At 34.3% G+C, this 14,989-nt stretch overlaps 1 protein-coding gene across 2 annotated transcripts in view; it reads right to left on the minus strand.

Annotated features, from left to right (window-relative positions):
• RBBP8 (RB binding protein 8, endonuclease) overlaps nucleotides 1-14,989 on the minus strand; it is a 79,300-nt gene that overhangs the window by 16,576 nt on the left and 47,735 nt on the right. For both annotated transcript variants that reach the window (XM_081148769.1, XM_081148768.1), the window contains 6 exons: nucleotides 9,301-9,476; nucleotides 7,304-7,408; nucleotides 5,106-5,203; nucleotides 3,644-3,756; nucleotides 1,694-2,576; nucleotides 1,485-1,611 (listed from right to left, as the gene is read on the minus strand). In XM_081148769.1, the coding sequence (XP_081004895.1) occupies nucleotides 1,485-1,611; nucleotides 1,694-2,576; nucleotides 3,644-3,756; nucleotides 5,106-5,203; nucleotides 7,304-7,408; nucleotides 9,301-9,476 (1,502 nt within the window). The remainder of the gene's footprint in view (nucleotides 1-1,484; nucleotides 1,612-1,693; nucleotides 2,577-3,643; nucleotides 3,757-5,105; nucleotides 5,204-7,303; nucleotides 7,409-9,300; nucleotides 9,477-14,989) is intronic.

The following is a 14,989-nucleotide window of genomic DNA, read 5'->3' on the forward strand; positions in this document are numbered from 1 at the left end:
AATTCTACTATGTATAACTAAAAAAAACCAAAGAAAAAAACCACATTCACACAAAATTGTACACCAGTATTCATAGCAGCATTATTCATAATAGTAAAAAAAAGTGAAATAGTAAAAAAACAGTCACAAAAGATTATTATTTCATTTACATAGAAACTCCAGAAAAGGCCAATCTATAGAGACAGAAAGTAAGTTAGTGACTGCCTAGGCCTGGGGGAAGAGGAAAGAGGAGTGGGGAATGAAGAATGATTACTAATGGGTCTTGTTCTTTGTTCTTTTGGAATAATGAAGATGTTCTATACAGAGACTGTAGTAATGTTTGCACAACTCTATGAGTATACCGAAACCGGTAAATCTTATAAATTTTAATACGTGATTTTTATGTCAATAAATTTTTTTTTAAACAGTTGAAACTGTAACTTTGTTTGGAGGGGTTTTCAATGTATGTAGATATACATGACAACTACACAAGGTATAGTTACAGGACATAAAGTGGCATAATATTAACTCTAAGTAGATTACAAAAGGTTAAGTCAGTATATACTGTAATCATTAAGAACAATTATAAAAAAATAAAAAGATTTAAAAAAAAAGAACTGAGGAAAAAAAACACGTTTTTATACAGAGACTAAAAAAAACTCTCATTAGAAGAACCACTAAAAAATGTACTTAAGGAAAAAAGGAAAATAAACCCAGAATGAAGGAATAACTTTCCAATGAAGAATAAAAGAAAAAACACTGCATGTGAAGTACAGAAATATTTGGTTGGTAAAAAAACCAAAGACTCTTTTTAAACACAGCAGACTTATGAAAAGATTGATATACATATTACAGCAGACAATGTTTAAAAACAAGGTGAAAAACCCATACAAATATATATATATATGTGTATATATATGCATATGTTTATAAATATACATGTAAATGCAAGAAAAAGAACAGAGTATCTATGGGGTGAGGAACAAGTTTTGGATGATGAAAATTCTACTTTATATATTTTAAAATTCTGTGTAAAATTTTTAAAGCTTTTGCAAAGAAAATAAGAAATAACTACAGTCCTAGCCGATTAGCTCAGTTGGTTAGACACACCAAGGCTGTGGGTTTGATCTCCAGTCAGGGCACATACAAGCAACCAATGAATGTATAAATAAGTAGAACAAATCTCTCCCTTTCTCCCTCTCTCTCAAATTGAATAAAAATTTTAAAAAAGAAATAACTACATAAAATAAATCCACAAAATCACCTATAAAAGTAGTTATTTAAGCTCTCAATTCATTTTTCTAAAAGCATAAGAGAAGGATAATCACATGTAAAATGAACCCAATGAGACTTATTCTGTAAATACAGAAATATGCAGTAAGAAAATATTTTCTTCCAAAACAATTCAATCTATCCAAAGAATGTAAATAATACATTTAATATCTTAAATGATATATCAAGATAAGATATATGAAGAGTGGAAGTATTACTTGTAGTGCACATACCTTGATTGTTTTGTAGAGGCTTTGTTTTAGCGATTCTACATGGATTTAACTGAAGAACTGATGCAAGTTCGCATGCTCCATGAACTGATCTGGTTTTTGTTCTTACTGGCTCATGAGAACCAGCACCCTAAAACAGAAAGAATTATTAGCATCTAAGTGAAATCATAACCAACCATTTAAAATAAATTCCTTGAACATTTAACACAAACCTGCATGTCATCAAAAAGATTCTCTGTCTCCAAACTTTCACGTGGATGCAGAGGGATTTTAAAGATAGGATTTTCTTCCTTTATTTGTAGTGTTTTGTTATCTGGAGAGGATTTACTCAGGGGCTGGAGGATGCACTCCTGTAAATGGGGCTCCTCTGGGGAATCTTTGGTGGGCACACAGCTCCCACTCGAGGCCTTTCGGCTTGAGGAAGAGCCCTTTGGAATGGGCTTCAAAGCCTCGAAGAGAGTCGCTTGTCTAAATCTGATTTTAGATGTCTCACTTCCTTGGCTCTTCTCTTGACGCTGAATAGCTGAAAACCGATCAGACAGATCCAGAGGTTTATCCATAGCATAGTCTCCATTCATAAAAGAATGACTATTCAGCGGAAAAGGAAAAGCATTTTCTTTATCAAAAGAGGCTTGGGGGCGGCTTCCTTCATCTTCAATTTCTTCCTCAATTTTCTTCCTTTTGGATGTTTTGCATCCCAGTGATTTCAGGGGCCCCGCATGTTTATCAGTAATAGCATCTTTAACGTGAGTGGAACTATCCTGTTCACTTATGGATTCACTTATATTTTTATTTATAAGCATCTGCTTATTAGAAGATTGGCTAATGATCTTGTTCACGTTGGACCCAAGATTAGGATGTGTGAAAAGGGAACTATCTTCAGATTTTGATCTAGTTTTCTCTGATCTGGAATTAGAAGTGCTGCTGAAAGGTGCTATTTTCAGATGGCTTTTTTTCCCAGTCTCTAAAAGAGAAGGGGACAAACTTGTACTCAAACCAAAACTACTTTTCACATTAGAGGTAGCTCCAAATACAGGAGATGATACCCGAGTAGACAGTTCTTGAGGAGGAGTCTTTGAATTAGGATCTGAAAATCTAAGAAGATAAAGAAATAGGGTAAAAATTAAAAGACAAGAATGGTGAAGAAACGTATGCTAATAAAGGATTATTAATAATAAGGTCTTATCCACATATTAGAGAGAGATGCTTCAGCAGCATTTACAATAGGGTATAGCTGCTGGCTTCTCTTCCTTTAGCTGACAAAAAGCAGAGGAAAACGATACAGTCATCCTATTTCAATACCATGATATTCCTATTTACAAACATTTTTCCTAAATAAGTTAAATCACTTCACTATATAAGAAAATAATATTTTAATAAATTCCACTGGGGACCCAACTTCTTCTGTTGTTATGAAACCTTGTCATGAATAATTCTAAGAAACAAAATTCTTATACTACAGAACTGAACGTGAACTAAGGCCCAGTCTGCCTCTAGCAGAGGAGACAGCTTTGGTAGTAGAAAGAGGATTAGGTTTAAGTTTGAAGACACGGGATGGGTAAGAGCACTGCCTCTAGTACTGAACAGCTATGTGGCCTTAAACACGACATTTAAACTCTCTGAAGCTACATTTTTGTTGACTGTGAAATATGGGGGTAAGAAAACCTACTTTAATGAGTTACTATGATGACAAGTTAAATGTGATATATGTACCTAAACCCAAAAGCTCTTTTAAAAAGTAAAATGCTACACAGATATAGGTATTATTAAGTTAATGGATGTTGTGAAATTAGTAAGAGATGCAACACAATCCTTATACGATCTTATCCAAGCTTTATACAACATCCAGTTTTTGGAAATGCAAACCCAGAAGGGATGACTGGGTCTTTAAAGGGGCAGAGTAACAAGGCTGGGAACTCCTAAGTACTGCTTGAGAGAAGTACAGAAAGAATCTAAAAATAATATCCATCTTGCTATAGTAATGCTTTTAAAAGCCCTCAATTGATCATAAACTGGAGAAAATATTTTTTTAAAATAAAAATTAAAACAACCAGAATAACAAAACTATATGTTGAAGGAGAGAAATAGTTTAATTATATGAAACTCATTGTAATAGGATTTCACCAATAGCTTATAAATTTTCACCAAAGTGCCCCAATTACCTTAAATGATCTTCATTATTTCTTGTAGACTCCTCTGACGGCTGTTTCTTGTGATCTCCTTCCAGACTGTGGTAGAGCTCATCACCAAGGGGGCTCATGGGGCTGTGAGATTCCTTCAACAGTAAAATATAAAGTACATAAACACAGTGAGAGATTATTTTTCCTTAAAATGGATAAAAGCTGATACAGGCTACAATGTGGATGAGCCTCAAGAACAGGGTAAATGAAAGAAGCCTGACTCAAAAGCCACATCATGTATGATTCAATTTACACGAATTACCCAGAATAGGTGAATCTGTAAGGACAGAAAGCAGACTGGTGGGTACCAGAGGCGAGTGGTAGGGAACAAGGACTGAAGGTTTAACAGGCTTTCTTTTGGGATGATGAAAATACTTTGGAACTAGATAGAAGTGGTAGTTGCCTAATATTATGAATATACTAAATGCCACTGAATTGTACACTTTAAAATGGTTAATTTTATGTTATGTGCATTTTTTATCACAATAAAACATATGAAGCACATTTTAAGTTTAAAGAGGAAAAAACACATTGGAGCGCCAAATCCTTAGAGATCAGCACCTTTAATGTATTTGGTGTTTAAACTACTGACTTGCCAGGCTTATGGGTAGGAGAAAATTAAAAACCATTAAAACCCATTTAAAGTTCAAAGGTTAAAAACTACCAGCTATCACCTGAATATGGTTTTTAAACTAGAAAAAACAACAAATTTCCCAAATGTAATAAAAAACCAATTCCATTTTTACAAATTCAATAAATAGCAACACAATTTTATGACTCATATACATTTACCAACTAAAGCACAGAATACTATTTTAAAGTTGTATCAAAGTAAAACTTCCTTAAGATTAAAGAATTCAAGTTTTCTATTTTTAGGGATTAAGAAAAAAAAGTAAATGTGTCTCATTAAGGAAGCACTAAAATAATGAAAAAATCATGGGGTCAGTTACTGACGCAATTGCTAAGAAGTAGTTTGGTTTTTTTTGGACTGGCACTTAGTAAGGACACAGAACTAAAGTATATATGGTAGTCCTAAGAATTCATCCTGTTTTTCAAATCAAACCCCAGTTTAAAGGATGCTGAGAAGATCCAATAAATTCTGAAATAAACCTAAAGGTTTAGGCCTTATCTTAGATGAAACGGTAGAAATAGGGGGAAGAGAGGATGCAGGGAAGACAATTGGCCAAACCCTCTAAGCCATTATCATTTCCCTAAATTCTGACTCAACCCACAACCTATATCCCCAAAATTCTAAAGACTAGATTTCTGGGACTGCTTGGGGTAGATAAAATAAAAGAGCCTTTCTAGTCATATCAATTTTGTTCTAGGCCTTTATCCAATGATCTTTGGAAAAAAACAGTATTTCTCTTGCTCAGTTCTCTAAAAACTGACCTAAAAAGACACCAATTAATTCATATTATCATCAGAGTAAACAATTACTTACAGATTCTTCTGGAACATTAAGTCCAAGTGTCTCGGCAACGATTGTAGCTAAATTAAAAGATGACTTATCAGTGGGATAACTGCTTGTTCCATGTGTTTCTAAGTAAGCAAAAAACACCTAATTATACAATTATAGAAATCAGATGTATAAAAAAATACAAAAGGGGGCCCTGGGCAGGTGGCTCAATTAGTTGGAGCATTGTTTCATACACCAAAAAAGTTCCAGGTTTGATTCCTACAGGTTCAATCCCAAGTCGGGGAGCGTGCAGAAAGCAACTGATCAATGTTTCTCTCTTTTCCCCTTCCTCTCTCTCTCAAATCAATAAACATATCCTTGAAGTTTAATTTTTTTTTTTTTAAAAAGGAATAAACGGCTCACAGAACTATTTTATAAGATGGCACTGAACAATTTTTTAAATTCTGTGCAAAAAGGCCCAAAATACCTACTATAAATGGCAATAAGTTGCAGATATCTAGTGTCTACACTTGCAAAGTATTTTCAGGTAAGTTTTCCATTTATCCTAAGTAAATTGAATGCAAAAGATAATTTTTCTTATCAATGAAAAAAATCATAAAAATATATATTTATAATGGATTTACTGTGACCTAAGACATACTACAAATATCAAACCATATCATATTTATAATACTATTCATGAAAACATACTTTATGGGAGAGATTTTCAGCACTACTTAATTTTCAAGTTTTAAGCTAACACATAATTATACAGAAATCATCTATATTCAAATATTTTATACATATAGAGTTCCAATAACTCAACAAATATTTACGAAGCACATACTATGTTCCAGGTGTTGTGCTAGGTACTAGATGAAAAGAAAATATTTATATCCTCAAGGAACTTATGGGGCTACAGTTAAAACAGAAAGGTAAAAAGAGAATTGTAATAAAATGTGACAAACATTACAATAAAAGTACATTAAAAAGGGGTGATTTAAACATAGAGTAAGGACTCCTAAATCTGCCTCGGAAAATCAAGAAAAGCTACATCAAGTGATGCCTAAGCTGACCCTTGAGAGAAAGAGGAATATGACAGTTCAACTGGACTGGGAGCAGAGAGAAGGGTTCTATGTATGTGTAAGGGTCTATATATGTAAAACAAAATTACACATTCAGGAAACTGTATGTGGTTCAATTGCTGGAAATCAAAGTGCAAAAGGTGTAGCAGTAGTAGGATAGGAGCCCAGACAGGTCAGTGAGGGATCAGATTATGCTAAAGAGTATAAAACTTATCCTGTAGGCAATGAAGAGATATCCAAAGGTTTTAATAAAGGAAAGATGCAATACTTGGGTTTAAAAAGTAATTCTAGTCATGATAGGATGATAGAGCAAGAAGCAGTCCTAACAGGTAAGAGGACTAATTAGATTACTAAACCAATCTTATGAGAGATGCTGATGGCCTAATGGGGGTACAGAAGAATGTTTATGACAGATATGTAGGAGGTGGGATCAATAAGACTTGGAGAGTATTTAAATATGAGAGATGAAAAAGGAGTCCAGGATAACTCCCAAGTTTTTTGATTTAGGTAACTCCGAGAGGGATGTAGAGTATCATTCACTGAGGTTGTAAATAAAAGGGTAAGGAGTAGGTTTGACAGAAAAATTTCAATTTTGGACATACTGAAGTTGAAGGATATCCAGGTAGAGATGTTCAACAGCAGGCAGATACACTGTTTTGGAAATAAGGAGAAAAATCTTGGACAGCGATAGATTTGGGATTTACCATATAGGTTGCCGCAGAATACTAACTCTAGGTGAGATCCCTCTAGAAAGTGAGACAAGAATAGACCAAGAACCATATACATTGGGGACAGTAACATTTAAAAGAAAGAGAAAGGTCAATAAAAGAAGGTGAAAAAAGAAGAACAAGAGAACCAGGAGTGGCACCACCTCAAGAAACAAGAGAATGCTCGATAATGTCCACCATCATAGAAAGGTCAAGTAAAACAAGGACTGGGAAATATTCATTAGCTTTAACAACCAGGAGGTAACTGATGACTTCTGCCAGAGCAGTTCCAATGTAATGAGTAAGAGAAGAGAATGTGAGAACATATTCTCTTTCTCTGCCCTCCCCCTTTCTTCGCCCTCCTTCATTCCTTCCCCATATCCCTTTCCCTTACCGCCCACCAATAACCACAAATTTTAAACTAATAAAGTAATCTCAATATCCTGCTTACTAGCCACTGGAGAGTGACTTTGATCACAAGTGTCAGCCACCAGAATTTCATTTTCATTAGGCTTAGGTTGTGGATGAGTTGAAGATTTTGGAACTTTTCTCAATTCTAAGGGGGAAAAAGGAGAGATTACCTATAAACAATCACACTGAAAAAATATCATCAAAATAATATTTTGATAAGTCAATACAAACCTATCTTTAAATGTATTAGAAGTGCTACTGTATTGATACAATTTTCATATTCTAATAAAGAGTTCATTCCTATACTTTCATTAGAAATAAAGCTGGAAGTTAGATCAGTAGCAGTTAGGAGAGTGGGAGAGAAAACTAGAACAGACAAGCTTCTTCTGACCCAAGTCTCCAAGAGCTGTAATATTTAATGTATCTTTTCCTTATGTATTTGTTGCAAAGCAGTAGGTTAATTTAAAATGAATACTGCATCACATTATCTCTACAATCTTTTAGTTTTTATTTTCTAAAAGGAAATACTGAAATTTATCAGAAATAATTCAAAGAAAACAAACAAAAAACAGTATGTAAAGGGAAATAGGCTTTTATTAACTATAACCTGAAAATAATATTAAAGCAGTATAAACTTTAAAATAAACAAGCAAAGATGGTCAAAAAGAGGAAAAGATTAAGTAGTCATTAAGTCAGTTTTAAAATAATTTGCGTGACTCAAACGTTATCCTGTATTTTAAACCAAAATTTCAGATTCCAAATAAAAATTAGAACAAGATTAAAACAGACAAACCAAATTTTTAAATATAGTTATACATTATTCTCATACAATGAAGAAATATGCCAGAAACTTTTATGATACAAAAGGTGACTTTCCTAATAAAGAAAATTGATGTAATTTGTTTTCCTGAATATTCTTATACATGGATTTAAACATGACCTAAATTATGCAGTTGCTTATCTGTAGTGACTCCTGTCCTGTCTGATAATAGACTAAAAGGCCAATGAATGTTCATTTTAGATCTATGATCTTATATTTTACTTTAGCTCCTAATTATGTGTAAGATTTTTAACAGTTCTTTTGTTTTCCACTAGATGGTGATACAAGGTCATACTAAAATGATGAAAATTATGCCAATTTTCCAACATCAAACAATAAGATCTACTTATTTTTCAATGGCATAGTTACTGTTAGCAATTTATTTGCACGATAAAAATATGTCTAGAACTATGTACACCCTTTCCCCCCAAAATGCTTTCCTTGCTACAAATAATTTAGGTTAAAAACTAAATATAGTCTTTATCATTTACTTTAGATCAATATTAAAGTAAATCTTTGTATCATGTCACATGATAAATTTCAGGACTACATGAAAAGGTAGTTCCAAAACATTTAACAGAAATGGTAAGTCACAAAGTAGATACATTACAATGCCATTTCTTTATTACCACCAATTGTTACAAATTATAACAAGTAAAAATAGCCAGTTAAAGACAGGATTCTCAGTATAAAATAGCTGTGGCAAGACCTGGAAAATACAAAAATTTAGAGTGAGGAAGATCTACATTTGAATTCTGACTCATCTATTTACTTGACAAGTGATCCTGAGTTTAACTCTTCTAAAGAGTATCTTTGGTCATCTATAAAATATAGGTGCTAATAGCTACCCTGCATGCCTGTCATGAGAATTAAAATATAGTAATAATGTATTCAAATCACTCAGCATAATACTTGGCACACAGTGGATAAAAATTAATGTTAAGTTCCTTTCCTCTTACCTTTTATCCCACTCAGATATATGCACATAAGAATGTTTTTAAAATAGAAACAGGTAACTTTTTACTATGTTTATAAAATGCTGGGTGTTTACATATTCAGAAGAGCAACATAGGTCTATACATAATACAGGCAGAAAATGCCTTCCCAGTCACTTCACTAATGACGGTCCACCTTCCATTAGACTGAAGAACACAAAAACAATAGATGAATACTATTTTTACAATGCCAAATAATTCAGATACAACTCTAATCCTTACCATTTGTACACACAGAGTGCTCTGGTTTAGTACGGGTTTGTTCTATGTATCGAACATGGAGGTTCTCCTTTCTTCGTAGACGATTAATGCCAGAAAATGAAAAGGCTGTTATTGGTGAATCTGGAATAACATTTTCCTCAGATTCAAGCTCAGCTGCTTGATGCTGTTGATCATTCCTAGAGGAAAACAATGACAATTCCAAGAAAATTAATTAAAAAAATATTTACTAAAACATCACGATGGTATGGAGCTAGAGTAAAACACTGGTATAAAATTTAGATGTAATTCCTCGCATCTAATGTTCAAAACCTAAATATAAGGATTAGAGGAGTACTCAAATGATTACAGTGGGGAATATTATTGTGAGAAGTAAAGTACAAAGTGCAGTTGCTGCCACTTGAAATGAGAAGAATTTCAAATGGCAGAGAAAATCAGCAGAGGATCAACATAGTCTGAGTAAAAGCACGCAGTACTGTATACTTAGTGGAGAAGGGCAAGCTGGAACTACATGAAGGAGGGCCTTGATTAAGTGTGCACAAAGTTCAGAAAGCAAGAGGAAAGGAATTAAGGTTTTAGAGCATGGAAGTAATGTGACAATCCAGAAGCAGTGTGCAAGACTGACTGGGACAGAAACAAAGGAGGCAAGGAAATCCATTAGGCAGTGGCTGTAATAGTCCAGTCAAGAGCTCCTGTGGGTTTGAACTAGGATGTTGACAACATCTATGGACAGGAAGGGGGCAGTGCTAAACACTGTGGCAGTAGAACCAATATGACTTGACAACTGACAAAAATACAGTGATAAATAATATTAGCTATCAACATTCTTATAGGTTTATACTGCCAGACACTGTTCAAAGTGCTACATGTATCAGTTTAATTATCATAACTGTATAAGGTATTACTCTCATTTTACAAATGAGAAAATGAAGTTACAGAAGTTAAGTCACTTACTAAAATAATAAATAACAGAACCAGGATCTACATCCCAGCAGCCAGACTCTTAGTATAATATTGCTAACTACTCAATGCATTATCCTTAGTGTAGACCATGAGACAAATGACTGATTACAAGTAGGATTCAACCTTTGAGTTTCTGCCACTGCTTTTATCCAGGTGCCCTCACAAGCTATTCTCAAAACATCAGTCAGAACAGTCCTATTAAAACTCAAGTTATGTCAATCCTCTGATTAAAACTTGCCACACCTTTCCATTTCACATAAAACACAAGCCAAAGTCCTTTTAATGATTTACAAGGTCCTACATGACCTGACTGCTCCCCTCCCCATATCCTCTCTGGCCTGTTTTCATATCATGCTCTACTCCAACCACCTTGCTTCCTCGAGGTTCCTCAAACACACTAGCCATACTCCTACTGCAAGTTCTTTGCTCAAGCTGTTTCATCTGCTTGGAAAGCACACCTCCATACATCACATGGCTAATGATCTCCTTTCCTTCAAGTCTTTGCTGGAGTTTTATTTTCTCATTAAGGTCTACCTGAACACACTATTTAAAATTACAACTCTTCTTCTCATACCCCAGTATTCCTGTTCTTCGTTATTCTATTTACTTTATCCATAGTATTTACTGCTTTCGAACATAGCATAGAATTGACTTACCTATTGCTCACCTGCTAGAATGTAAATGTCAATAGGATAAGATCTTCGGTTCACCAATACATCATAAGTGTCCACAAGAATAGGCACACAGTAGGTACTCAATAAATATTTGTTGAATAAATGATTGAATATGAGAGATTCCAAGATTCTACTAGAAAAATAAATTTGTGCTGATCTAGGCATATGTCCAACTCACTGAAGGACCAATAGCACCTAAAGAGTGGGTTTGGATTAAACTGTAGTTATTGAGTAAAGTTAATTAACTTTAACTCAATTGACTTTCCCATGTCAAGCCATTACTGGCTTTATCTGCCAACCAATTCTTACCAGTCTGTCAGGCATTTAGGCTTTACACGACAAAACGAGATTGTCCTACTCTACTCATATCAATTTGTAATACTATCTATAAACATACAATAATATGAAAATTTTATAAACTATGGCCAACAGAGATTTTTAAAAAATATTAGAAGATAAAGATCAATTTTCCCCCAACATTGATTTATATCTTAATTTCCTGGATCATATCAATATTAGTCTGGTTTATAACCCTATATTCTTTACTGAAGATCTTTAGAGCCATTTAGAGTTACTATCTAATTTTTAATCTCTCCCTACAAATTCAATGGACTTATTCTGGAAAAACAGAGTAAGCTGGTCATATGAGAAAGCCTTATAAATTAATGGAGTGTGAAATCTATCTGACCTCACTTTAACTAATTACATCACAGTCTACCTGCCTATTAGTCATAAAAATTCAACCTGAAACATGAATGAGTCACGAGAAGAAATTGATTTCCTGGCAGAGCCAATCTAGAAGTATCTGGGATCACAAAAGAAAGAAAAATACAATAGAAAACTAGCTCTAACTAGAGGTGTCCAAACTAAGTAAACAAGTGCTGACTTTGCCCTCCTTTGTCCTTCATTAAAAAAAAAAGAAAAAGGAAAAACAAAACAGCTTCTATGTGTTAACCAAGTTTTCTTCTTTTAAGCATTAGGTCTTACTTACTCTGATTTGCTGAAGGAAGTAAATCCACACCACAGCTTCTGGTTAAATTAATTACGCACGCAAGTCATCTTTCTCCGTTCACTTTCCCTTCTAATGGCCCGAGAGCACTTTTTTTTTTTTGGTTGTCTACTTTATTTGTAGGCCTCCCTTAAATTCTGTTAAAACAGTTCTAGTTGTTGGGTGTGTTTTTTTGTTTGTTTTTTTTATTTTTAGAGAGAGAGGAAGAGAGAGGGGTAGAAAGATAGAAACACTGAGGAGAGAGAAATATTATCGATTGGCTGCCTCCTGCACGCCCCCTACTGGGGATCAAGCCCCAAACCTGAAACCCAGTCATATGCCCAGACAGGAATCGAACTGTAACCTCTTGGTTCCTTGGTCAACGCTCAACCAGTGAGCCATGCTAGCTGGGCTAGTTGTTTTTCCCCCCAAAGATCTATAAGGATACAGGGTTTTCATTCCTAAAGTCTGTAAAAAGTGTTTAGAATTCAGCTTTCTCCTCTTCTGCTCTAAAGAACTTACACACTTTCAGCTAAAACATAATTTAACCTTAATGAAAATTACAGCCATCAAGTTCACTAAAATATTATGATTTTCAAGAAAACAGAAGAGAATTCCCTAAAATACAAACTAGTGAGTCTGATACACTGTTCTCTTAAAACTGGTATAAGCTCATTACATGAGTAATTCAAGTAAGACTAATTTTAAGAACAGTTCATGAGCAGAGGATATTTACTCTAAGACAAGACTCAGGAGGGCCATGAGGGTTGTCTTCCTGTACACAAAGGACCACCAATTAGAAGAGGGGATAAACTTGTTCCAGATGGTCCCAGAAGGCAAAAATCAGAATCGACAAATATAACTTGTAAGTAGAGTGGTTTCTACACAAACTAAGAAAGAACTTTCTAGTAATTTCATCTCACTGAAATTGAATAGGCTTGGGAGACAGTGAACTTATACTAGAGGTATTCAAACAATTCTACGTTAAAGACGTCATACAAGAAATTCAATTTAGAAGAGGGCAGTGTAGAGGGCAGTAAAAAACAAAATGCAACAAAAACTTTATTTTAAATTCTGTCCATCTAGAACAGTGAATGAAATGAATCCTATAGCCTTCAAGTATATACACTTACATATAGACTTTGACTTTCACTGAACCAGCACATCCATTTCCTGAAATAAAGAGTCATGACCCCAATACCTAGCTTACTTATCTGCTTTCTGTGACTGGTAGAGTTGAAATATATATATTTAAACTTTGTAACGACAAACTGTCACTGAATAATTTCTCAGCATAATGTCACTAAACAATTGTCCTACCATATAAGGTATCTATCTGTAACATCAAAACCAGCTTAGGTGAGCCTGGCCTGTATGGCTTAGTGGTTGAGCCCATGAAGCAAGAGGTCACCAGTTCGCTCTCTGGTGAAGGGCACATACGCGGGTTTCAGGCTCGATCCTCAGTAGGGGGTGTGCAGGAGGCAGCTGATTGATGTTTTTGTCTCATCGATGGTTCTATCTCTCTATCCCTCTCCCTCTCCCTCTAAAAAAAAATCAGTAAAACACTTTTAAAAAACACACACACAGGAAAATTCACCCAACTTAGGTGAGCTAGAATACTACATTTCACAAGCAGAAGTATAGGTCAAATATTTTTTCTAAAGTTCGGGGGAATTCCAGGCACTAATAGCATAATGTTACAATAAGGTAGTCAAGAGGAAACCAGGTTGCCTTTATGAGATAATACTTGCTATTTCTTTTTTAAACTGACAAGGAAAAGAAAATTTGTTCAAGAAGAGCAAGCTACAAAGTACCTTATGAGAGCAACTAAAATTTCAGAAGAGAATTGAAAGATACAACAGATTACTCCTACACTATTCTAAGGCATATCCTAAATAAACATACCTGCCCTGAGCTCATCTACATTAATCTCTACTGTAATTTAAACTTCAGCTTTTAGATCTTTTCTAAAATATCAATGAGCCTCAACAGGAAAAATATGTGAATTTGAGAACACTAAAAATAAACTCATTGTAAACTAATCAGAATTAAATTTCTTCCAAAAAATGACATTATTTGGTTTCAATAAACTTTATACACCTTGGTTGTTGAGGTAACCACCTAATTCTGTATTAACCTCTGTATAATATATAAATATTATCTTACTTATCTTCAGTATTCATAGATATCAAGGTTGATGTGTTCAAAATATCACAAGCTACCTGTGCTAGATAACCCCACATAATGTATGTTAACACAGGTGAACACTTATCTGAAATCTTTGGAAGCAGATATGATTCAGAGTTCAGATTTGTATTTTACATGAAGAGTAACATAGAGCATATAGAGATGATTACATAACACTTTCAGGGGAGCCTGAGGTGGTATCCTGTAGTCAAGCACATTGATAATTTTCAAGCAAACCCTCTGAATGCTCACATGAAGTGGTGGGATAAATAATTATAAATAGCATCCTGTCAGTTGAGGTAAGGTTAGGTTGTGGATAACATTTCAAAAGAAAAACCTTTTGGGTTTTGGAATCATATATAAAAGTTTGTGGATCTGTGTTCTAGCCTCACTTCAATATACAGCATGAGGAAAATTAGTAAGTGTTGACATTTTCATATATACCTTTGATTACCTCAATCTGCTCCCCTCACCTTCTTTCCTCATCTGACTATTATCCCTCCTCAAAATTCCCTTTGGCTACCAATATATAGTGGACTGATCACATGGGAGGAATATCAAAATCCTACTGGACATCTACCTAGAAGTATATTGATAAGGATGTTAATTCCACCTTTGAGATGTGTTTATATACAAGACAATAAGTCTTCGATGCCAAAATAATGTTACACCTGCACAGTTTGTACTAAAAATGTTATAGATGTCTACTCACATGTAATAGCATCTTTAACAGTCCTACAAAACCATTAAGACTATCCTGAATCCTAATCCTTAAAAAAATATTATATAAGCTTTATGTAAATGGAAAATATGAAGTAACCATATCTCTGCTCTGCATCAGCCAGACTATGCTCCCTAAAATAGATTATTTTTTGAGACA

Source organism: Miniopterus schreibersii, assembly GCF_964146895.1.
Source record: "Miniopterus schreibersii genome assembly, chromosome: 10".
Classification (NCBI taxonomy): domain Eukaryota; kingdom Metazoa; phylum Chordata; class Mammalia; order Chiroptera; family Miniopteridae; genus Miniopterus; species Miniopterus schreibersii.